Below are 26,023 nucleotides of genomic sequence, written 5' to 3'. Positions count from 1 at the left end.
GGCTCCCCATTCACAGCAGAATAACATTCAAAATCCTCACCCGTACATACAAAGCTCTCACCAACACCGCCCCCCCTCCTTCTATACTCTCTAATCAATAAGTATACTCCAGTCCGCCCACTAAGATCCAACAATGACCTGTTCCTTGCATTTCCGACTATCACCTCTTCCCATGATAGACTGCAGGACTTCTGTCATGCAGCACCTACTCTCTGGAACACTCTCCCTCGTGCTGGCAGGCTTTCACCAATCTTTCTTCTTTTAATCCTATAAGGACCGGGCATTTCAGGCAAAAACTTCCCCAAAAGACCAGAGCATTTTTAGCATTTTTGCCATCACTACATTTAAACAGAAATAGAGCCTTTTTTTATATTTACCTATCAAAACTATATATATATTTTTTTAGTAGACAACCCAAAGTATTGATCTAGGCCCATTTTTGTTTATTTCATGCCACCATTACACCGCCAAATGCAATCAAATAAAAATTTTCACAATTTTAGGTTTCTCACTGAAATTATTTACAAACAGCTTGTGCAATCATGGCACAAATGGTTGTAAATGCTTCTCTGGGATCCCCTTTTTTCAGAAATAGCAGACATATATGGCTTTGGCATTGCTTTTTGGTAATTAGAAGGCCCCTAAATGCGGCTGCTCCCCACACTTGTATTATGTCCACCAGTGAAGGGGTTAATTAGGTAACTTGTAGGGTTAATTTTAGCTTTAGTGTAGAGATCAGCCTCCCACCTGACACATCCCACCCCCTGATCCCTCCCTGACCCCCATCAAACAGCTCTCCTCCCTCCCCCACCTCACAATTGACAAATCCATCTTAAGTACTGGCAGAAAGTCTGCCAGTATGAAAATAAAAGCCTTTTTTATTTTAATATATATTTTTTTTAAATATATTTGCTGCAATGTAGGTTCCCCTTAACCTCCCTGATCCCCCCAAAAAGCTCTCTAACCCTCCCCCCTCTGCCTATTTGTCACCATCTTAGGTACTGAGACCCACCCACCTCCCTCTTTACCCTACCACCCACCAACGATCAGTACTACTGCTGTCCGATGCAGAGAGGGCCACAGAGTGGGGCATGTAGAAATAGTGCAATCTCTGTATTTTCTTCTTAAACAGGAAGAGTCCACAGCTGCAATCATTACTTTTGGTAATTTAGAACCTGGCCACCAGGAGGAGGCAAAGACACCCCAGCCAAAGGCTTAAATACCTCCCCCACATCACCCAGTCATTCTTTGCCTTTCGTCTCAGGAGGTTGGCAGAGAAGTGTCAGAAGATTGAAGATAGTCTCTCGTGGAGGGCAGTACTCTTCAAAATGGGACTGGAGTTTTAAGTAACTCTGTCAGCCTCTCAGTGAGAGCATGGGTGAAAGTTAGAGTCCAGAGATGCAGGGAGAGTCTTTCTGCAAAACCATCCCGATTCATATTAACAGGCTCCTTGGCGTTGACAAGTTTTGCTGCCTGCCTTTATTCACTCAAGTCCATGTCAGAAGCGAGGCTACTATCTGTCACACTTGAAGGGCCGTGTTCCTGTTCCACAGCATAGATTCCGGTAAGATCGTTTCATTTTATTTCAATATGTGACTGTAAATGTTAAATGAAAGAAGTCAGGGTCCCAGTGGGACTCCTTTATCTTATGGAATCAAGGGTTAATATCTCCTGAGGGGGTTATTGAACAGGAGGGACTTTAATCATGTTTGCTATGTGATTTTGTCTGCTATTGTGTAGTGTTATTTGGGCTCATGGCTATTCGGACATAACAGCTTATTTCATCAGTTGCGAGGTCCAAGGGACTGGCGTGCTTTTTTTGGCTTATACGTTGTGCCTCGTGACCGGGTGTGGTCACGTTGTATTCCATTTCCGCACTTTGACCGAGTGATGATGGAGAGAATCTGTTCGTTAGCTGTCTGGTTCACAGGAGGTGGTGAGTGCCCCAGCCATTGGAGGTGTATGGTGCCGTTAGTGTTTGCCCTTAATTGCAATCTCCAAGTTATGGAGGATTCTAATTTTTTGGAGACGGATATCTCCGATTCGGAGTATACGTCTTGCGAAGAGTATGAAATGGCCTGGGTTATCCATGCCCATCAGTTATGTTCTGATTGCCATTCTAGTGTACTCTTTTCCCGCAAGTCAGGGAATTTAGAGTGTGCTGAGCCATCCGCCCCTGAGGATTCTATGTCGCGTGTCCCAGAACCTTCCTTTGCTACACAAGCAGGTGTCCCTAGGGCCGTTACTCCTTCTCCTGAAGGTGGCTTGTTTCCTCCAGAGGTTACAGCACGGTTCCGCATCGCCATATCTATGGCGTTGGCGCATTTATATCTTCCTAGTGAAGTATTTTTAAGATACTGTCCGTGTTCTGTTAACCGGGGTTCGTCGGACGTGGGATCGCCTGAGTCAGTTAGACCTTCTGGGGAAACTATGGCCTCTGAGGCTTCAGGGTCCCCACCCTCAGGGCCGCGGTCGTACATTGAACTGGCACATCTTCGTGTCCTACTGGGCCGAGGGATCCTCGGTCTGTTGTGCCGGTCGGCAAGCTGGGTTAGATGTGTAGGGATGAAGCAATGTCTTTATCGTCTCCATTTTTATTTTCTTTTAAGTATCTGTTCCAGTTCTGAGCTTAGAAGGATAGGGCCTCTAATCGGCTGGCCTGGTTGGCGTGCCGTTTTCCTTGGGCATTCACCTTCAGGTGCTGCCTTCTTTTTGTTTCAATCCGGTTAGGATATATTTGATTTGTTTTAGGAAGCTCATGTCTGCTATAATTTTCCATTTGAGAATATTCCTTCTCTGGAACTGATACTTGCGATTTTGTGGTCGTGTGCGCACTTCTTTGGAAGTGGCGCGTTTTATATATCAGAACTCAGTTATGATTATAGTTTATGTTTTTCGATCCCTTCGGGGCTTTGATTTTTCTTGGACCTTTGGACAGTTCAGATGTTCCTTGTACCAGGCAGGTACTAGTCGGGCTCTAGCTGCTGTTCTTTAGGGTTCATGTCATGCACATGGTGCCAGAGTGCTGGATATCCTGTTGGGTGTTGAGTCATTCACTTGTTGGAGTGTTCGTTTTATGTTTATTTATCCATTACTTGAGGGGGTGTTTTCGTTTCTTATACATCAACCTGCTCCTCGTCCTCGTTGATTGGAGTGTCGGAGGGATTGTATTGGTCCTCTGCCACCCCTTATGTAGGGATCCGTCTATGACTCCTCGTGGGTCCTGGAAGTTTTGGCCTTGGTACAGAGGTTCTCCATTCCCAAGGGGTTTGGAGGTCTGGATGACCGCTGGACAGTTGGGGTACCAGTTTGGATGACGATTTTCATTTTGATCTTGGTATTTTACGGGCGTCTGTTTTTCTTGTAGCCTAGTCACAGGTACCACTTTGAGGTTGCTGGGACTGGTTTCTCCCTTCTTGAGTGGTCTGGTCATCAGAGTCCAGGAGTTCGGGTATGTCCGTCTCCCCCTTCTTTCAGTATCATGCACGCTCTCATAAGTTGGAGCGCAGGGGTTGAGTTTCTCCCGTTTTTTTCTTCGGCAACCACCTATGGTCTGCTTCTCAGCGGGATTTGTGGGGTTGTCTATGTTATTCCTGGTACAGGGTTTTCTGGGATGCTGATCCTGTGAGGATCTTTGACTTTCCACCTAAGGGGCGTGTTACGCTTGCCGGTGTAGCCTAGTGGGTCACCTAGTTGCACACATGCAGCTAGATTACGAGTGTTGCGTTATGAGTGAAAAAGCATTGTTATGGCCCATAACAATGCTTTTTCCCTACCGCTGCTATTACAAGTCTTGTCAGAATAGCTGTACTTTACACTTTTTTGGCCATCATGCAACGTCAGTACCGCAGTTTTTAAAAAGTCCTTTTTCAATGGGACTTCCATAGCGCCGGTATTACGAGTTTGCCTGAGAGGCCGAAAAGTGAGCGGTAGAGCCTAAAGTGACAAGATCCGTACCGCCATCTAAAGTCAGTAGTTATGAGTTTTATGTTACAAAGCAGTAACATAAAACGCATAATTAAAGTGTTACAAAGTACACTAAACACCCATAAACTACCTATTAACCCCTAAACCGAGGCCCTACCACATCGCAAATACTAAAATAAAATTATTAAACCCTAATCTGCCACTCCGGACATCGCCGCCACTTAAAATTTTTATTAACCCCTATTCTGCCGCTCCCCGACATCGTCACCACTATAATAAAATGATTAACCCCTAAACCGCCACCCTCCCGCATCAAAAACACTATTTAAATATAAGTAACCCCTAATCTGCCGTCCGTCCACTCCGCCGCTATAATAAACCTATTAACCCCTAAACCTAACCCTAACACCCCCTAACTTAAATATAATTAAAATAAATCTAAAAAAAACCTACTATTAATAACTAAATAATTCCTATTTAAAACTAAATACTTACCTGTAAATTAAACCCTAAGCTAGCTACAATATAACTAATAGTTACATTGTAGCTTTTTTACGGCTAGATTAATAGTTTTGCGTTATGAGGGGTGTGGTGCTAACTTGCAAGTTATTGTCACCGCTCACTTCCCTACAGTGCTGGTATTACAGGTTCTTAAAAACCCGTCATTAACAGGCTAGAAGTGAGCGTAAAGCAAAATTGAGCTCCACACCGCACTCCAATACCAGCGCTGCTGAAAGCTGCGGTGAACTGGTTTTACGTGCTTGTGCACGATTTCCCCATAGACATCAATGGGGAGAGCCAGCTGAAAAAAAGTCTAACACCTGCAAAAAAGCAGCGTAAAGCTCAGTAACGAACCCCCAATTATTCCTATGGGGAAACAAAATTTATGTTTACACCTAACACCCTAACATGAACCCCGAGTCCAAACACCCCTAATCTTACACTTATTAACCCCTAATCTGCCGCTCCGGACATCGTCGCCACTATAATTAACATATTAACCCCTAAACCACCGTACTCCCGCATCACAAACACTAGTTAAATATTATTAATCCCTAATCTGCCGCCCCCAACGTCGCTGCCACTATACTAAATTTATTAACCCCTAAACCTAAGTCTAACCCTAACATCCATAACTTACATATAATTAAAAAAAATCTAAATAAAACCTACTATCATTACCTAAATAAATCCTATTTAAACCTAAATACTTACCTGTCAAATAAACCCTAAGCTACTAAGATAGCTACAATATAACTAATAGTTACATTGTAGCTAGATTAGGGTTTATTTTTATTTTACAGGCAAGTTTGTATTTTTTTTAACTAGGTAGAATAGTTACTAAATAGTTTTTAACTATTTACTAACTACTTAGCTAAAATAAATACAAATTTACCTGTAAAATAAAACATAACACCTAACCTTACACTACAATTAAATAAATTACCTAAATTATATACAATTACCTAATTTACAAAAAAAACACACTAAATTACACAAAATAAAAAAGAAATTATCAGATATTTAAACTAATTGCACCCAATCTAATAGCCCTATCAAAATAAAAAAGCCCCCCCAAAATAAAAATAAAACCCCTAGACTAAACTAAACTACCAATAGCCCTTAAAAAGGGCCTTTTGTGGGGCATTGCCCCAAAGAAATCAGCTCTTTTACATGTAAAAAAAAATATGCAAACAACCCCCCAACAGTAAAACCCACCACCCACACAACCAAACCCCCAAATAAAATCCTATCTAAATAAACCTAAGCTCCCCATTGCCATGAAAAGGGCATTTGGATGGGCATTGCCCTTAAAAGGGCATTTAGCTCTTTTACATTGCTAGGGGTTTTATTATTTTGGGAAGGGGGGCTTTTTTATTTTGATAGGGCTATTAGATTAGGTGTAATTAGTTTAAATATCTAATAATTCCTTTTTTATTTTGTGTAATTTAGTGTTTTTTGTTTAGTTATTTAGGTAATTGTATTTAATTTAGGTCATTTATTTAATTGTAGTGTAAGGTTAGGTGTTAGTGTAAGTCAGGTAAGTTTTTATTTTACAGGTAAATTTGTATTTATTTTAGCTAGGTAGTTAGTAAATAGTTAATAACTATTTAGTAACTATTCTACCTAGTTAAAATAAATACAAACTTACCTGTAAAATAAAAATAAACCCTAAAATAGATACAATGTAACTATTAGTTATATTGTAGCTAGCTTAGGGTTTATTTCACAGGTAAGTATTTAGTTTTAAATAGTAATTATTTAGTTATTGATAGTAATTTTTATTTTGATTTATTTTAATTATATTTAAGTTAGGGGGTGTTAGGGTTAGACCTAGGTTTAGGGGTTAATAAATTTAGTTTAGCGACGTTGTGGACGACAGATTAGGGGTTAATAAATGTAGGTAGGTGGCGGCGATGTTAGGGGTGGCAGATTAGGGGTTAATAATATTTAACTAGTGTTTGCGATGCGGGAGTGCGGCTGTTTAGGGGTTAATATGTTTATTATAGTGGCGGCAATGTCCGGAGCGGCAGATTAGGGGTTAATAATTTTATTATTTGCGATGTGGGAGGGCCTCGGTTTAGGGGTTAATAGGTAGTTTAAGGGTGTTAGTGTACTTTTTAGCACTTTAGTTATGAGTTTTATGCTACAGCTTTGTAACGTAAAACTCATAACTACTGACTTTCAGTTTAAGGTATTGATCTTGGCGGTATAGGGTGTACCGCTCACGTTTTGGCCTCCCAAGCAGACTCGTAATACCGGCGCAAAGGAAGTCCCATTGAAAAAGGACTTTACGCAAATCGCGTAAGTTAATTTGTGATACGGCCAAAAAAGTGTGCGGTGCCCCTAAACCTGCAAGTCTCGTAATACCAGCGGTAGTGAAAAAGCAGCGTTATGAGGCTTAACGCTGCTTTTTCACTCATACGGCAAAACTCGTAATCTAGCCGTTAGGTTTTATTTTTATATCACAGCTAAGATTGTATTTATTTTAACTAGGTAGACTAGTTAGTAAATAGTTATTAACTATTTACTAGCTACCTAGTTAAAATAAATACAAATTTACCTGTAAAATAAAACCTAACCTGAGTTACACTAACACCTAACATTACAATAAAATTAAATAAATTAAATTAATCAAATACAATTATCTAAATTACAAAAAATAATAAACACTAAATTACACAAAATAAAAAAAGAAATTATCAAAAATAAAAACGAATTACTCCTAATCTAATATCCCCAACCAAAATAAAAAAGCCCCCCCAAAAATAATAAACCCATAGCCTAAACTAAACTGCCAATGGCACTTAAAAGGGCCTTTTGCGGGGCATTGCCCCAAAGAAATCAGCTCTTTTACCTGTAAAAAAAAATACAAACAACCCCCCAACAGTAAAACCCACCACCCACACAACCAACCCCTCAAATAAAATCCTATCTTAATAAACCTAAGCTCCCCTTTGCCCTGAAAAGGGCATTTAGATGGGCATTGCCCTTAAATGGGCATTTAACTCTTTTACATTGCCCAAAACCCTAAGCTAAAAATAAAACCCACACAATAAACCCTTAAAAAAAAACCTAACACTAACCCCTGAAGATCCACTTACAGTTTTTGAAGACTGGACATCCATACTCATCCAGCCGGCGAAGTCCTCATCCAAGTGGCAAGAAGTCCTCAATGAAGCCGGGAAAAGTCTTCATCCAAGTGGCAAGAAGTCATCATCCATGCAGAGAGAAGTCTTCATCCAGACGGCATCTTCTATCTTCATCCTTCCTGCGCGGAGCAGGCCCATCTTCAAGACATCCGGCGCAGAGCATCCTCTTCATACGGTCCCAGCTGTACACTGAAAGTTCCCTTTAAGGGACGTCATCCAAGATAGCATCCCTTGAATTCCGATTGGCTGATAGAATTCTATCAGCCAATATGAATTAAAGGGTAAAAAATCATATTGGCTGATCCAATCAGCCAATAGGATTGAGCTTTCAATCTATTCGCTGATTGGAACAGCCAATAGAATTCAAGCTCAATCCCATTGGCTGATTGGGTCAGCCAATAGAATTGAAGCTCAATCCTATTGGCTGATTGCATCAGCCAATGGGTTTTTTACCCTTTAATTTCTATTGGCTGATAGAATTCTATCAGCCAATCAGAATTCAAGGGACGCCATCTTGGATGACGTCCCTTAAAGGGAACCTTCAGTGTACGTCTGGGACCTATGAAGAGGATGCTCTGCGCCGGATGTCTTGAAGATGGACCCGCTCCACGCCGGAAGGATGAAGATAGAAGATGCCATCTGGATGAAGACTTCTCCCCGCATGGATGATGACTTCTTGCCACTTGGATGAAGACTTCTCCCGGCTTCGTTGAGGACTTCTTGCCGCTTGAATGAGGACTTCGCCGGCTGGATCAAGATGGATGTCCAGTCTTCCAAAACTGTAAGTGGATCGTCGGTGGTTAGTGTTAGGTTTTTTTAAGGGTTTATTGGGTGGGTTTTATTTTTAGCTCAGGGTTTTGGGCAATGTAAAAGAGCTTTTAAGGGCAATGCCCATTCAAAGCCCTTTTCAGGGCAGCAGATTAGGGGTTAATAAATTTATATAGGTGGCGGCGATATCGGGGGTGGGAGATTAGGGGTTAATTAGTGTAATGTAGGTGTAGGTGATGTCAGGGGCAGCAGACTAGGGGTGTTTAGACTCGGGGTTTATGTTACATAAAATTTTTTCCCATAGACATCAATGGGTCTGCATTACAGAGCTTTATGCTCCGAGATTGCAGGTGTTAGACTTTTTTTTATCTGGGTCTCCCCATTTATGTCTATGGGGAAATCATGCAAGAGTACGTCAAAGCAGCTCAAAGCAGCGCTGGTATTTGTGTGCGGTATTGAGGTCAACGCTGCCATACGGCCCGCAAACGTCAGGTTTTTGCAAACCTGTAATAGCAGCGCTATTGAAGGTGAGTGGTGGAAATAACTTGCAAGTTATTAGCGAGCCACTCATAACGCAAAACTCGTAATCTGGCTGATGGTTAAGGTTGCGTGTTGAATCCTGCTATTGTGGTATGTCTCCATTATATGAAGCCCTGTCCCTGGTAAATCCCGGGGTCCTTGGACTTGGTGTGTTGCTCTAGAACCTCTAGGAGCTCTGGGTTTTTGGGGTTGCAAGTGGAGGGTCCAGGGTTCTGTTCTACCTATAGGTGTGACTTGCCATCTCTGAGGCCTGTCTAGATGTTTTCTATGATATTGGTCTGAGTCTCTTGCGAGTGTCCAATGTTCAAAGCCATTGGGGTGTGGAATACACTACTTAGAATGCCATATGAGGCAACTTGGTGGTTCCTCATGAGGGGTCTGGCCTAGGGCAATGTCTCTTTTCTGAGATTTTGGGGTCCGGGTCGTTGTACTCGGTCCTGGGCGGTTCAGTATCAAACTTTAGGGTTTAGAACGTCCACTTTTTCCTTAGGAGGGTTGTTTTTTATCTCTCATGGTAGATTTGGTATTGGCCTGAAGGTTAGTTTGCTAACTTTCAGGTGGATCTGCGGTTGTCGCCAGGGGCAACTTTTGCATTTAAGGTGGACTTGAGGTTGGTTGTCGCAACTGAGCCTGTAGTATTGACCATTGGATATTACTCAAGTTTTAGAGTTTTACCATTCTTTTTGGTCTCTTCTCCTTGCCTACGACAGGGGAAGTGGTCCCCTTGGCTTTTGTCCTTTTGGGGAGGATTTGGAAATATACAGTTTCCATGGAGACCCTGTGGGTCCTTATCGTCTCGTTCGAGGATTCTTTTCTTCCCTCCTTGCATGTGGGATGTCAGGGGGGCTGACTCTGGTACTAGTCTGTGTCCTATCTAACTTTTTGGGAGTGTTCCTTCTTAGAGGAACCAGAACACATAGAGCTAGCTGTAGTAGTCTGATGGTTAGCTTTTGCTGTCTAGTAAGCAGAAGGTTTACAGTTTGAAAGCAGCTGCAGCTACTTGCATTTGGCATGTGTGCTCGCAAGCCTTATATCGTGGCAGTTGCTAGTAATTGGTCAGAGTGGTTCTCCAATGGGTTAGTTTCCTCTTAGGACCTCCGCTCTCTCTTGAGGCGTACGTTACCAGCCCCTTTTTGGGTTGGGTCCGTTCCTTGGAGGAGAGGTAGGAGATCTGTCTGCTCTCTTGGGTCTGACCGTGTACTTGCTCTTGACCCTGTTATCCTCCCTGGGGGGGTGGGTTTCAAGGGTGTTTCTTCATCCACTGGTTGCATTACTGCTGGTGTTGGATGTCTCTGGGTGCCGGATTTCCTGGCGGGAGTTTTCCGTCGATATTTCTGCACTCTCTGTGGGATGGAGTCCCATATGTCCTGGAGCTGGAACTTGCGAGTTCTGTCAGTTGTGTTCTGGGTTTCACAAAGAGCCTCTTTTTCCTTTGGGACAGTTAGTTTCTATCCTGTCGGTGCGCTCCAGGTTTCCTTTGATCCTGATTTGGTTTTCCTACCTATATGTGGCTAGTTTTAGCGGTTGTATCAGCTAGACTAGGGTTCAGTGGGGAGCTAGTGGCTTCCTTGAAGCGCCATAAGTTATATGGTGTTGTGTCAGGATCTGAGGTTGGATTTTTTTTCTTCCTCGCGATCGCTCTCTCATAGGTTGGGAGTGTCTCTTGGGAGATGGACTTCATAGAGAGTTCTTTTCCCTTGGTGGTTGTCCTGTATTCATGTTTGTTTCGCTTGTCTTGGGGTTTCTTATCCTATTCCAATGGTCCTTTGGATCTTCTTTTGGGTACTCCGTTCTCCCCTTTGGGGGTAGATGGAGGTGCCCTTCCTTAAGTTAAGTTCGTGCAATTTGGGAGTCTTGCGGGGCTTGGCTCCTCTGAGGCATTGTGCTCAGTGGAATCTAAGGATTTTGAGTGGTCTCCAGCACGGCATGCCGGTTGTTTAACTGATGGGCAGTTATTTTTTTCAGTTTTTTTATGGGTAATTGCAGGCTGTGGTGCCCTTCGAAGCAGCCGCCTTTTGTACCCCTCCTTTGTTTGCATTCAGTGTCCTCTATAGCTTGGGTATTGTTTTCCCAAAAGTAATGAATGCAGCTGTGGACTCTTCCCGTTTAAGAAGAAAAACTTAAATTATGCTTACCTGATCATTTTCTTTTCTTCTGGCGGGAAGAGTCCACAGCTCCCCGCCCGCGTTTATCGATGAGTTGGCTGTAATTTAGTTTCTTCTTCTGGCACCTTTTTCACCCTGATATTTCTCCTACTGTTCCTTGTTCACTTGGCAGTATGACTGGGGGATGAGGGAAGTGGGGGAGGTATTTAAGCCTTAGGCTGGGGTGTCTTTGCCTCCTCCTGGTGGCCAGGTTCTGAATTCCCAAAAGTAATGAATGCAGCTGTGGACTCTTCCCATCAGAAGAAAAGAAAATTATAAGGTAAGCAATAATTTTGAGCTAGATCACGGCAGAGAGAAGCCGAGGACTGCAGCAACGTACAGGGTACGCCGCTGGTCCTTAAGGGCATAATGACCAGCGTCGTACAGGGTACGGTGCTGGTCGTTAAGGGGTTAAATGCTCCCTGAAAACTTTTTGTTCAGAGAAGCCTACCACCCAACTCAGTAATAAATTACTTCCACTTACCTAATATTCCCTCATCTAACTATGTATTAAGTTCTTTCGCACTTTTGCAGTCCTCGCCTCCTGTTTCCCAACCTCCTACCTTTCTAAATTGTAAGTTCCCACAGGAATAGGGCCTTCAATTCCTCCTGTATGTGTTTGTCAAATTTTGTCCGGTCTCTTACAAGTTTTAGATCATTGTTTTATTTAAGGGAATTGTGCCCATGGACAGCGCTGCAGAATATGTTGGCGTTTCATAAATAAAGTATAATAATAAATAATAATGATAATATATATATATATATATAAAATATATATATTCATATATATTCATTCTTTATGAATATAGGTGGCACAGATATAGATGTACTTTCAAGGGCTGTTGATAGAGAGCAGTGTAGGTTGGATGGGGAAGTGGAGAACATTCTAAAAACGGCAGGAGGTTTTTAGTTTTTCTGCTACGCCTTTTAATAAACAATTATGAAACTATTTAGGAAGGGCCTTAAATTTTCTGAAATCTGTCTTTGCCACCATTGTATGTCACAACTTTTATTTTAGAATTTATAAGGAAGTATCCAAGAGATCATATCTTTTCTTTCTTTTTTTTTTTAATGATCACTTTAGTGGTGAACTTTCTGTTGTTCTCTTGTAGTTAATGGATCGAGGTTTGCTAAGGCTGTTGTAGAACATTTATCTGCCAACCAGACCAAGTATACCCTGCAAAGAAAAGACCCATTCTCTAGGTATCGCTTTAATCTGAATGCAAGGACACACGTTGGTGCTGGGGAAGTCATCACGGATGAGTCTCCTGTTATTCAGGATGAAGGTAAGAGATGTCATATGATATATAAAACTATATATACAGTTATAAGATAATGCTGAACTCCATACACTTTGTCCCAATGGTAATACTGGCTATTATTTTCTATCTAAGGGAAACAATTTTCCACTTTAAAAGTTATATATGATTATAATTGCAATGTACGTTAGAACCAATAAAAATTATTCCACAATGCAAAGTCACCATTCATTTGTATTCATTTGTGTATTTCTATTAAACTTGTTAGTTATTCAGTATAGTAAATATGAACAAATGCGTCCAAACTGTATTTTGCCTATGCCTGGCTTTCCAAAATACTGTAGGTGATGTACTTACACAATCTTAAACTTGCAAGTTACTCTCAATTTAAGAGTTAGATTACAAGGGGAACGCTACATTTTCGTGCGTCTGCAAACTTTCAAATTTGCCTTTTTCGTGGCGCGTAATATTTAACCAGCTCTTACAAGTGACTAGTTATTGCTATTGTGAGCTTGCGGCAGCAATTAGCGCTTATAAAATTAACCAGAGATCTCTCTGATTAATATTATAAATCTGCTCCAAAATGGCCCCAAAATACTGTGTAATGTAATGTAAAGATAAGAGCATCTTTATTTTTTAATAAAATTACTGCACTAGACACTTGGGGGTAAAGTTGGTGGGAGTGGGGTGTTAGAAAAAAAATGGCACTGAAAAGTGCCTTAACATTGTGGTCTATGAGAACTGTGTGTTCCCAGTAAATATATACGTATATGCTTCTATACATATATATTTTTGTGTGAATATGGATATATACACATATTAACACATACATATATATGTATATAGTCATATACATATATATTTAATATTGCTGCAAACGCTGCCCTACTTACCCCCCTTCGCTGCACTGAAGTTCCATCAGAACCAGGCTCTCATAGGAGCCCATGGAAGCGCGCTCTTGTGAGTGCAAGATAAACAAAAGGCTGAAACAGACCATACAGTCCTCTTTTTGGTATGTAATCAAAAAAAGAAAAATTACACAAATATACTGAAAGTTCTAGTGTTTAAATTGACATTAAACTTTATATAAATGCTAGATAGAGTGATGTATTTTAAGGGGATAGGAAACCCCAACATTTTCTTTCATGATTCGGATAGAAGATCACAGATTAAACAGCTTTCCAATTTACTTCTATATTCACATTTGCTTCATTCTCTTGTTATCCTTTGAAGGAGTAGCATTGCACTACTGGCAGCTAGTTGAACACAACTAGTTAGCCAATCACAAGAGACAAATGGGTGCAGGCACCAATCAGCTGCTAGTGTAGGATATGTATTCTTTTTCAACATTTCTTATATACTTATGATAATGCTTGTGTGGTGCTATGGAATTTGTTGAAGTGTTATAAATAAAGTTAATGCTTATTGATAATATAAAGTTATACAAATTATTGCTAAATTGCATTCTGAGCAAAGACTTAAACATGTTATAGAGTCTTTATAAGTGTATTATTGCTAAGTGTTTCTATCACTTTTCCAGCATTTCCTTTCTTCTATCCAATGTGTCTTGTTTGTGTCCTTCTGTCATAAAATGCACCAAAAATATGCACCCTCAGAACAATTTTATTGTGGTATCTATATAAGGCACGTTTGCTGGCAAAGCTATCGTTATTAGATATTTGCTTAAAAGGAAACAGAACCCAATTTTTTTCTTGATTCAGATAGAGCATGTAACTTTAAGCAACTTTCTAATTTACTCCTATTATCTATTTTTGTTTGTTCTCTTGCTATCTTTATTCGAAAAAGGCGGCATCTAAGCTAAGGAGCCAGACAATTTTTGGTGCAGTACGCTGGACAATTTATCCACCAATCAGCAAGATCAACCCAGGTTGTTCACTAAAAATTTGCCGGCATCTAAACTTACATTCTTGATTTTCAAATAAAGATACCAAGAGAATGAAAAAAAATTGATAATAGGAGTAGATTACAAAGTTGCTTAAAATTGCATGCTCTATCTAAATCATGAAAGAGAAAATTTGAGTTCAGTGTCCCTTTAATTTACTCTTTAACCAGATGTGCTATCATCTCTGAACTTGATCAGACATTATAAAACTAAAAACAAATTCCCTTTTAGCACAGAGTCCTTCAAACTTAGAAGAAATACCAACCTCTGTCTAATTTTATCTCCCCCTGTCTCATATATAAATATGTTTATACACCGATCAAGCAATCAATTTGCTGAATGTTGTAGAGATGGGTGAATGTGTTGAAAGTGTAATTCATTTGGTAAAACGAATAGTCCTATGGACATTCGTTTTGGACAATCGAATGTTGATAATAAGGAAAAGCCATTAAAATTCGGAAATCAAATGTTATTTTGTTTATTATTATTTAATTAGACTGAATATCCACATTCCAAATTTGAAATGTAACATTCGATTTGAACAAATACTATTCAGAAGTTCAATACTTCATGTGGTAGGGAATTTAGTAAATTGATACATATATATCAATTTTAAAGTTTCTATTTAAAATATTGCATAATTCTAATATTGCATTTAAATACAGCATTAGAAATACAATTATAAAAATATTGATTAGAATTTTTCGAATTAGAATGTTGCATAATTCAAATCTAATTATTAGAAAAATTCTAAGCGAATATTACATTTAAAGAAAGCTTTAGAAATACTATTACATTAAACAACTGTTAAAATGTTGAACAAACATCCGAAATTCAAAACGAAGATCGAATGTGTTAAAACTTGTTTCATTTTTCAAATGTTGCAAAAAATTCACCAATCCCTAGTTCAAAGCTCTGGAATCCTGCAGGAGATAGACAATACTTTTTGGGGACAGTGGAAAAAACACACAATTTTCAAGTTAAATTACAGGAAAAGCAGGCAGAATACTAAATAACATATATTTATTTATTTTTGCTTTTGCAGAATTAAACTTTTGATGGAGAATTAAATTTGGAAATTAATTCTTTAGGAAAAATAATTTTTAGGATGTCACTGTGGAATGGAAGTATTCAGAACTCCCCCGGCCCAGAAACCCCTTTAACAAGAACTGTGCTGGGGAACTGTATTCATTTTTGGTGTTTGTCAACTTGTCTCGTGTTCACGTGTCTCCCTCTCTTTCTCTTCTCCTTTTCTCCCTTGCTTTTCCCTCCTGCCTTTCTCTCCTGTGAGGTCTGCAGTTCCTCCCACTTCAGGTACAGTACTGACGCAGGAAGGTAACATGAATGTAAAATGCATGTGAAGGGTTAACCCTTTTTAACACCCTTGCATGTTCTTTTTTTTTAGCAGTTGCAGAAACCTTCCTCCTGTTCAAATTGAATTGTAAAGTTTTAATGTAATTGTCAGTAGATGTTTTGAAAAGGGCTGTCAATGTATTGACTTCTTTCACGAATAAACATCACTAGTAGAATGTTCATACAAAATATTCTCAAATACCTTGAACAACGAGTAAAATAATGTTTTGCTAACAGAATGGATTAAAGGAACATGACACCCCAACTTTTTCTTGTGTGATTCAGATAGAGTATATAATTTTAAACAACTTTTGAATTTACTTCTATTATCACATTTGTTTCATTCTCTTGGTATCCTTTGTGGAAGAGCATATCTAGGCTCAGGAACAATGCACTACTGGGAGCTAGCTGTTTATTGGTGGCTGCACATATATGCCTCTTTAATTGGCTCACCCAATGTGTTCAGTTAGCTCCCAGTACTGTATTCAGCAAAGATTACCAATAGGATGAAGCAGATGTCATTCTTTTGGAATCCTTTGTTGAAGGAGCAGCAATGCACTACTGGGAATTAGCTGAACACATCAGGTGTGCGGATGACAAGAGACATATATTGTCAGCCTCCTATCAGCAGCCAGCACACAGTAGTGCATTGTTGCTTTTGTGCAAATTAGATAAGAGCTGTAAATTGAAAAGCTGTTTCAAATTGCATAACCCTATCTGAATAATGAAAGAAAATAATTGGGTATTATATATGGATTACTTGTACTGTTATCAATAATTATCTAGAATTATAATATGTATATGGACACACACAGAGTTAAAAATAAACTGTAAATGTAAAGTGGTTTAGGCTTATATGCCAACACCCATTTTCTTCACAATAGCTTTAAATTAAAGAATAGTTCTGTTTACTCTCATCCCTCTACCCACAGCCACGTGCATTGAACAGTCTAAGTGTATTGTGTGTAGCTATGCAGATAGAAAAAACAGGAGTCACACAGATTAAAATATAAATATTATTGCTTCAATGTACAAAAAACATTTACAAATCTTGTTAAATAAAAGACTGTGGGGCCGATTTATCAACCATCTGTCGGACATGATCTGATCAGCGGATCATGTCCGACAGACATCGCTGAATGGGGAGAGCAATATGCTCTCCGCATTCAGCATTGCTCCAGCAGCTCTTGTGAACTGCTGGTGCAACACCGCCCCCTGCAGATTCGTGGCCGCTAGCAGGTGGTGTCAATCAACCCGATCGTATTCAATCGGGTTGATTTCCTGCGATGTCTGTCCAACTCCTCAGAGCAGGCGGACAGGTTATTGAGCAGCGGTCTGGTGTTTCTGGCGATCCTGAAGGCTCGCCAGAAACACGGGCCCCTGTGAGTGGAGAATATACCTGGAAGTACATTGGAAAATGTATACATTTTAAATCGCAGTATGTTAATATTTAGAGGGACATTCCAGGGTCAAAATACAATTTTGTATTTCATTAGAGCAGGCAGGCAGAGAAGGCAGAGAAGGCATACATGCATATGCTTTAATTACTAGCTGCATACTTGTCTGGAGTAGCACAGGGTATTATGGGAGAGCAACTCTGAATATGTATCATCTCAGAATGTGTCTAACAAGTAGGTCCCTATTTTAAAACCGTTTGTATTGCCATGGGAAAAACATTGTACACAAGCTGAACTATTGTGATATTTTTTTGCTTATTTTTCTAAGCTGTTCCAATCCATTAGAAGAATCAATGTTTTGTTTAAGAATAAAATTGTACGTTTTCATGGATCGGAATATATGCGTAATTTCACAATTCATGAACTCTTATAGTAATAATGGTACTTTCAGCAGAATCTAGCAAACATTTTGTTCTCTTTGTGAGAAGAATGTTAACACTGTGGTAACAAACACATTCAAGAAAGGTATTCTAAATCAAGGATTTTATAGTTACATTTTCCCAAAAATTTTTGTCATTTTGATGCTAAATTATTTAATACAATTTTGTTTTCTGTACAGAAAATGTCAACTGAGCTGCTTCTGTGTTCTGCTTTGCTTTGTGTTTAACCTCTTAAGGACATATGACGACATTTTTCCATCATAAAACAATTGAGCAAACTGAAAGCTGTGTCCTTAAAGGGTTAAGCTGCATGCGGTGTCCAGAGTCCACTTGCTTACATCTAGTGCAGCAGCAGAAAATATAGTTTCCAATAGTAATATACTTTTTTTTTGCTTATAAACTTCTGCTTGTGCATTTAAAGGGATAGTAAAGTCCAAATGAAAATGTAATGATTCAAATAGGGCATGTAATTTTAAACAAAATTCTAATTTACTTTATCATCAAATTTGCTTTGTTCTCTTTTTATTCTTAGTTGAAAGCTAAACCTAGGTAGGCTCATAAGCTAATTGTTAAGCCCTTGAAGGCCGCCTCTAATTTGAATGCATTTCACAGCTAGAGGGCGTTAGTTCATGTGTGCCATATAGATAACACTGTGCTCACGCACGTTAAGTTATTTAAGTGTCAGCACTAATTGCCTGAAATGCAAGTCTGTCAAAAGATCTGAGATAAGGAGGCAGCCTGCAGAAGCGTAGATACAAGGTAATTACAGAAGTAAAAAGTATATTTCTATAACAGTGTTGGTTATGGAAAACTGGGGAATGGTAAATAAAGGGATTATCTATCCTTTTTAAACAATACAATTGTTGGTGTTTATTATCCCTTTAAGTAAGGCATGGATTATATAAGTATTTGCTGCTTTTAATTGCCTGTATATCTCCCCAGGACATATTTAATGGGCTTATTACCTGGCTAAAATATAAACCAATATAAAGCTAAAATTAAATTATATAATTCAATCAATTTATGGTAAATTATACAATTAATTTGTGTTTTGGATAGCATATGTAACATTTAGAAATAACAGAAAATGTTATATTATTACAAAGTATTACACTGCCCACACCTGGCTGCTTCATAATCATAGCCAGCTACTTCATAATGCCACCTGGCTGGCAATATTTTTAATGTTGCTCCATTTGCATCAAAAACGTATAATGTACTTAAACTGTCACCAAACGCACTATTAAATATGCCAGTTTCATTATGAAGCCATTGACATCTGATCTCACATATCTGGGGGTTCTCCTGGGTGTAAATATACATAGGTACCCTATCTGTAAGCATCAATGTTACACTTCTGCTTATTAAACTCAGGTTGTGCATCATTTATAGTCATGAAACACATGTTGCTAACTTCCTGTCCCATTTTCTAAAATATAATGGAAGTGCTCACCAATGTTCAGGATGAAGCAATTTATTAATGCACAAAATTACATTTTTATAATGTGTCCATAGCTTTAGGGCTCAATAAAACATAAAATAACTATACTGTTACAAAAACAGTGAGAATAATGTTTTAGAGATGAAAAACTTGAAATAATATATTTTTATTATCCCCTTTCCAACTACGATGTATACAGAACTGAATGGTCCAGAATGCCCTCTTCCCAAGTAGCCACACCAACTAAAACAGACATGGATTTCATAGCAATTATGTGTCCTAGGTTTACAAAACTAAATACTCGAGAAATGAGCATTCTGGGCCATTCTGTTCTGTATTCATCCTGGAAGGCAAGGAGTTAAAATATATTATGTCATTTTTTGTATATCTGTAGTATTGCTCTGAAGGATCTTAAGATACCCCTCTGTTTTTTTAAAATAATTTGGCTCTAATCTGTTCCATTTCAGCTTTTACCCTTTCCCTTTTCAATATAAGAAATTCATGATCCTTTCTGTCAGCGAATACTGCTATATTGCTGTCAAATAAAAATGTGTCCATATTTAACTCCTGATCTCCCCTTGAATAATAGAGATACAAAATAGTAAAAATTAAAAGTAAACTTTATTTTTTTAAATGGGCAAAAAAGTAAAAGCTCCTTTTAAGTCTTTATTTTACTTCCTGTCCACTGTGAAACATGTAGGTGCTTAATACAAAAATTCTTATAGTAATGTCAATGTGCAACAAAAGAAAGAAGTGAGTAACAATTAAATGGACAGAGGCGCTATAGTAGAGAAATGCTTTTATACTGTTTAGTTTTACTTAAAAAAAGACAACCCAGCCCTGAAATACCAAGCAGTCCCCCTCTGAACTAGCAATATGGCAACCCTAGACTTACGTATCAGTGTCGTCAGTAGGGCATTCATGTCTGGTTGCCTGCTTCACCCTGTTGTGATTATCAACAACTCACCATCATGGAGAGAAATCATGTAAAATCTTTGGGGACTTTTTTTTTAGCATTTTATTGTAATGTCGGTGTTTATCCTTCACATCTAGAAGCCTGCATAAGGAGATTAATAGCTATAAAACTACAATTTGCCTTTCTATTTTTTTATTTTTTTGCTGGACCTCCCTGTAATTATGAAACTTCTTAGTCTCGCCATAACAGAAAGCTTTAGATTAATGATAGCCAACTTGCAAACCATGGAACACATGCAGCCAGTTTGGGCAGTTGAAAAAGAGCTAAATGCCATTTTAAGGGCAATGCCCATCCAAATGCCCTTTTCAGGGCAATGGGGAGCTTAGGTTTTTTCAGTTAGGTTGTTATTGGGGGGTTGGTTGTGTGGGTGGTGGGTTTTACTGTTGGGGGGTTGTTTGTATTTTTTTTACAGGTAAAAGAGCTGATTTATTTGGGGCAATGCCCCGCAAAAGGCCCTTTTAAGGGCTATTGGTAGTTTAGTTTAGGCTAGGTGTTTTTTTATTTTGGGGGGGGGCTCTTTTTATTTTGATAGGGCTATTAGATTAGGTGTAATTAGTTTAAATATCTGATCATTTCTTTTTTTATTTTAATGTGTAATGTAGTGTTTAGTTTTTTGTAATTTAGGTAATTGTATTTAATTTAGGTAATTTATTTAATTGTAGTGTAAGTTTAGGTGTTAGTGTAAGACAGGTTAGGTTTTATTTTACAGGTACATTTGTATTTATTTTAGCTAGGTAGTTAGTAAATAGTTAATAACTATTTAGTAGCTTTTCTACCTAGTTAAAATAAATACAAACTTGCCTGTAAAATAAAAATAAACCCTAAGCTAGCTACAATGTAACTATTAGTTATATTGTAGCTAGCTTAGGGTTTATTTTATAGGTAAGTATTTTGTTTTAAATAGGAATTATTTAGTTAATGATAGGAATTTTTATTTAGATTTATTTTAATTATATTTAAGTTAGGGGTGTTAGGGTTAGACTTAGGTTTAGGGGTTAATACATGTAGTATAGTGTCGGCAACGTTGGGGCTGCAGACTAGGGGTTAATAAATGTAGGTAGGTGGCGGCGATGTTAGGGACGGCAGATTAGGGATTAATAATATTTAACTAGTGTTTGTGATGCGGGATTACGGCGGTTTAGGGGTTAATATGTTTATTATAGTGGCGGCGACATTGGGGGCAACAGATTAGGGGTTAATAAGTGTAGATAGGTTGCGGCGACATTGGGGGCGGGAGATTAGGGGTTAATAAGTAAATGTAGGTGTCGGCGATGTTGGGGGCAGCAGATTAGGGGTTAATAAGTATAATGTAGGTGTCAGCAATGTTGGGAGCGGCAGATTAGGGGTTAATAAATGTAATGTAGGTGTCGGCGATGTCGGGGGCGGCATATTAGGGGTTAATAAGTGTAAGATTAGGGGTGTTTAGACTCCGAGTTCATGTTAGGGTGTTAGGTGTAAACATAAATTTTGTTTCCCCATAGGAATCAATGGGGCTGCGTTACGGAGCTTTACGCTGCTTTTTTGCAGGTGTTAGGCTTTTTTTCAGTCGGCTCACCCCATTGATGTCTATGGGGGAAATCGTGCACAAGCACGTAAAACCAGCTCACCGCGGCTTTCAGCAGCGCTGGTATTGGAGTGCGTTATGGAGCACAATTTTGCTCTACACTCACTTCTTGCCTAATAACGCCGGGTTTATGAAAACCTGTAATACAAGAGCTGTAGGGAAGTGAACAGTGACAATAATGTGCAAGTTAACACCGCACCCCTCTTACCGCAAAACTTGTAATCTAGCCGATAGTTTTTTAGTTTTTTATTTGAAGGGAGACGTCCCTATTTTATATTTAACATCTATTTCCAGCTAATTGTTTTAATAAATTTAAAGGGACAGTCAAGTCCAAAAAAAATTTCATGATTTAAATAGGGCATGTAATTTTAAACAACTTCCCAATTTACTTTTATCTCCAATTTTGCTTTATTCTCTTGGTATTCTTAGTTGAAAGCTAAACCTAGGAGGTTCATATGCACACTTCTTAGACCTTGAAGACTGCCTCTAATCTGAATGCATTTTGACCACTAGAGGGCATTAGTTCATGTGTTACATATAGATAACATTGAGCTCATGCACGTGAAGTGATCTAGGAGTGAGCACTGATTGGCTAAAATGCAAGTCTGTCAAAAGAATTGAAATAAGGGGGCAGTCAACAGAAGCTTAGATACAAGGTAATTACAGAGGTAAAAAGTGTATTATTATAACTGTGTTGGTTATGCAAAACTGGGGAATAGGTAATAAAGGGATTATTTTTCTTTTTAAACAACAAAAATTTTGGTATTGACTTTCCCTTTAATGTTTCTATCTTCAGCTTCTTTAGCGCTCTCACTTATTTCCTATTTCTCTATCTACACCTTTAGAAACAATAGAAGGATTGTTTCTCCTAGTGAGTAGTTTGATAGAATTTACCCTAGCACACTACTATACCTCTCTTAATTTAAATTTAAAAAGCTTTTACTTATCATTTGTTTTCATTTAAACATTTTTTTTCAGGCTTTGCTTTTATACAATTGGTTGCATGATGGCAGGAGGTGGATCTGCACAAGCATTTGCTTGTGTAATTATAAATGCTCACCTTGAACACAGGCGGACAGGTTCCCTAGCTAGGAACCCTGCCTTCCCATAGTGTTGTAAATAGAGAACTTTATAATTAACATTTATTGTTGAAAATTAAAATTGCGTGAAAAGAATAAAAGATGAAATGTAATATATTTCATCTTATATTATATATTATATATATATACTCCTTAATCATCTATCATCAGTATTTTCTAATGGAAATTTCCAGCCCTATTAATATTTATAATGTTTTCTTAGACTAGTTCTGACATCACAGTGAATCTGAGCTTATGGAAGATGTGCTTGGGCTCTTCAGTTTGTATTCATTGTTCTAAATGCTCTACATACTTGCATATGTGATGGCAGTTCGGACAATTAGATGTGTGCTTTCTCAATCCCTTCCTTTTGCTTGTGCATGTATGCATGGGACACTGCGACAAACTGGCCATTGTCATTGTGCTGCTTGTGGGATTGCTTTATTACTGTTCTGCTAACAAGGTTTTTTTTTTAATGTGTGAGCTTCTTACACAGAAGGGGTGAGTAAACACTGCGTCAGTGAACAGCAGGTCTGGGAATGAGGATGGATCTGTATGGGTGTTGGGTACCATTTTTCATGTCCTGTTATTACGTTATTACTTACAGTGTTTGCAGCATTAGCTGTGCACCTGATGTATAAGCAGCTTGTGTACATAATCAAGAACTAATGATATTCTATTTCATTCTTAGTAGAATATTTATGAACACATACAGGTTTGCATTTACTAAAAACAATAAATATACATACATATAAACGTCTGAAACACAGATGTAAGAAGGATTACAGGTAAACGCCAATATCTGCTCAATGTATCCGGGGATCTGTGAAGGCTTGTGTCCCTCTAATACCCAGCATCCCCTTCTTCACCCTTGCTCTGTTTTCAGTTTGTTTTCTGGCCTTTTTCTCAGTTCCTCCTACATCGCCGGCTCCTGTGACAGAAGCTCCCACAGAGATCCTGACTATCCCCCCAACTACCACTGGTGTCCCCAGCACTGCCCCTACTACTACTACAGTCGTCACAACAACAGTCCTCATTACTACTGGTACTGACAAGATGGTGGTACCTGTCACTAGAATGCGTGAGATAGGTACTGAGAACTTAAGAGCATGATATATTTATTAATTTGACCTGTAGAAGTGGATTACAGGGATTGAGTCACATTGTCAGTGTCAGACAGTATAATTTTTTGGCATACAGTATCACAATGTGACTCATAAGCTGGTCATGCCACCCAGTAGAATGCAGAATAACTTACAGAGATAGGCTTTTCATTATAAGGCGGTGCCCCTAAGTATAACACATTGCCTAAGCCTCAATTTAGAGTGGAAACCATCATTGGTAGTGGTGGACAAAACAATGTAACTTACTGTAAGGCTTTGTCAGGCAATGTAAACAGTGTCCATCACCCTCAAGTAATTACATTGATAGTGCAGAGTAATGTATTGTGTAAGGCTATTCTAAAAAATATCTTATGCATTGTTTTTACTCAGAGAACTGTTGTGACCTATGGTATAATGTCATGGGGAGTGGTGGTTTTAGACCATATAATGTGGAAGTGCTAACAAAGGTGCCTACAAAGCTTAGTATCAAGGGTGCACAACGGTACTGGTGGTGGACCTCATTCTCTGAAATCAATCCTTGCATTTCTTTAACTGCCCCTTTCTCTGCTTTAATATTCTGTTTGTCATGAGTAGAACAACAGATGTGTAATAAAGGAACTGCCTTAAAAAATTCAGGGAAGCTTGCACTATGGTGGTTTGAGGGTGATATGTTCTTAAATGGGGGGTCCTTCCTCTTAGAGTTGCAACTTGTCATGGGGGGCAAGACTATAATCTATAACAGTGTTAATTATGTGAGAAAGTAATGAGACATCATCAAGTGTGATATCTCATGGCACAAAACACATACATTACTGAACTCTTACCTGGGATTTTCATATTATCGCTACTTATGTTTAGGTTAGAGTTTCTTTGGTGGGGTGTGACATGTTATTACATAAACATTCATCAGCTTCCTTATAATTAGTTCTTTAAGATTTCAGTCATTTTGTCACAGTTCCAGGTGCATAATTGCTAGACCTTCATTACAAGCAGTTCTCCATTGTTTGCAAGAAATGATAAGGTACTGACTTTAACATGTTTTATAACTCCCCTTGCCAGCTACACCAGGACGCGCTGTTTGGAACATCACTGCTCTGCCAAACAGTTACTGGGCAAATATCAGCTGGATGCATAACTTAGATCTGGGATCTGAGTTTGTGGTTGAGTATACTGACAGTAAGCATCACTTCTGCATGTGGGGCTGATTGTAGCCTCTGCTGTGACCAGACCCACATCCTGCTGCCAGCTGCCACTCTACTCTGTGCTCTGCTACACCTTGTGCAAACTCAAACACAATAAGGCACTACAGGAGTTGTTTCAATTATAGCAGATTATAACAGTTTTCCTATTGTTACCCATGTTAAGAGTGGTGATTTATAGCAGCAAGGCCCACACAGGATCCTGGCCCACCTGGCATGTGCCCTTTATGCCCTATGGTCAGTCTGGACCTGAACAACTTACAGGGATAACTCATAATATAACACACAGCTCTTAGCTGATTTTTTTATTCAGATTGTTATGGGAAATGCCTTTATTGTGGAGGAGCATATACTGTATACATTGTTTGAATTCACTTAGGGCCAGATTATGAGTTGTGCATTAACAGACACGCGCAAGGGAAAAAGGGTTTATCGCAGCTGTTTTAATAACTTTGTATACTTAGCTCTTTCTACATTGTAATCCAACTCCTGTAGTGCCCTTATAAAAGCTATCAACATAAAGATTCACTGGACCATTGGTCAATGACATTGTGTAAATAAAATGTGATTAATAAAACATTGAACATCTTTTAATTTTAAAATAATCATTTTATTCTATTTTTATTTTAACTATGCCTTTTAAGGAGCATATTTTTGGTAAAAATACTGAAAACGTACTTAAAATACTTTAATGATTTCAATGCTACCACACTGAACACAAATAATTTCCGTAAGCAAAGGCATCTTTTTTATTGTGTGGGAAGTACTTAAAATCTTTAGTGAGTTCCAGTGCCAAAATATTTCCAGACAATTAAACAAATTAATAATACACATAATAAGCAAATCCAAAATATATAAAAACTGTGTTCTGTTTTATTAATTGCAATTTATCTATATATGGTTTTACAATGTCATATGAGTGCTGTTTTAATACTGTTTGTACATTTATGAGTGTTTATGTTGCTTAGTACATGCATTGCTTGCAATTCCTGCTCCACCCCCACATTTCCACCAGTTGGTTTGGTCTGTAGATTTTTTTGGTGGCCAGAGACTGTGGGCATGGAGGGTACAGAGGGGGGGGGGGGGGCTTGGCTGCATGCGCTTTAGCCACACCCACAACATCCATTTTAGAAGCTACAGAGATAAATTGGGGTTATGGGTGGTTTAGATTTAGAGTGGAGGTTGTTCAATAGAAAGAAGACAGGGGCATTGCTTGTATATTGCACAGAATAAAGTAATTTATCTCAATAGATACTTAAACTGCCTAAGTAACAGTA

The 26,023-nt window shown here is 38.7% G+C and overlaps 1 protein-coding gene across 1 annotated transcript in view; it reads left to right on the top strand.

Moving 5' to 3' along the window:
• NFASC (neurofascin) overlaps window positions 1-26,023 on the top strand; it is a 278,247-nt gene that overhangs the window by 238,201 nt on the left and 14,023 nt on the right. Inside the window, exons 24-27 of the mRNA XM_053706693.1 lie at window positions 12,145-12,318; window positions 15,494-15,508; window positions 23,355-23,534; window positions 24,607-24,723. Of these exons, the coding sequence (XP_053562668.1) occupies window positions 12,145-12,318; window positions 15,494-15,508; window positions 23,355-23,534; window positions 24,607-24,723 (486 nt within the window). The remainder of the gene's footprint in view (window positions 1-12,144; window positions 12,319-15,493; window positions 15,509-23,354; window positions 23,535-24,606; window positions 24,724-26,023) is intronic.

This window comes from Bombina bombina, chromosome 3 (genome assembly GCF_027579735.1).
Source record: "Bombina bombina isolate aBomBom1 chromosome 3, aBomBom1.pri, whole genome shotgun sequence".
In the NCBI taxonomy this organism is placed as follows: Eukaryota; Metazoa; Chordata; class Amphibia; order Anura; family Bombinatoridae; genus Bombina; species Bombina bombina.
Note: the sequence above shows the minus strand (reverse complement) of the source record. Positions and strands in the feature narration are given on the sequence as shown.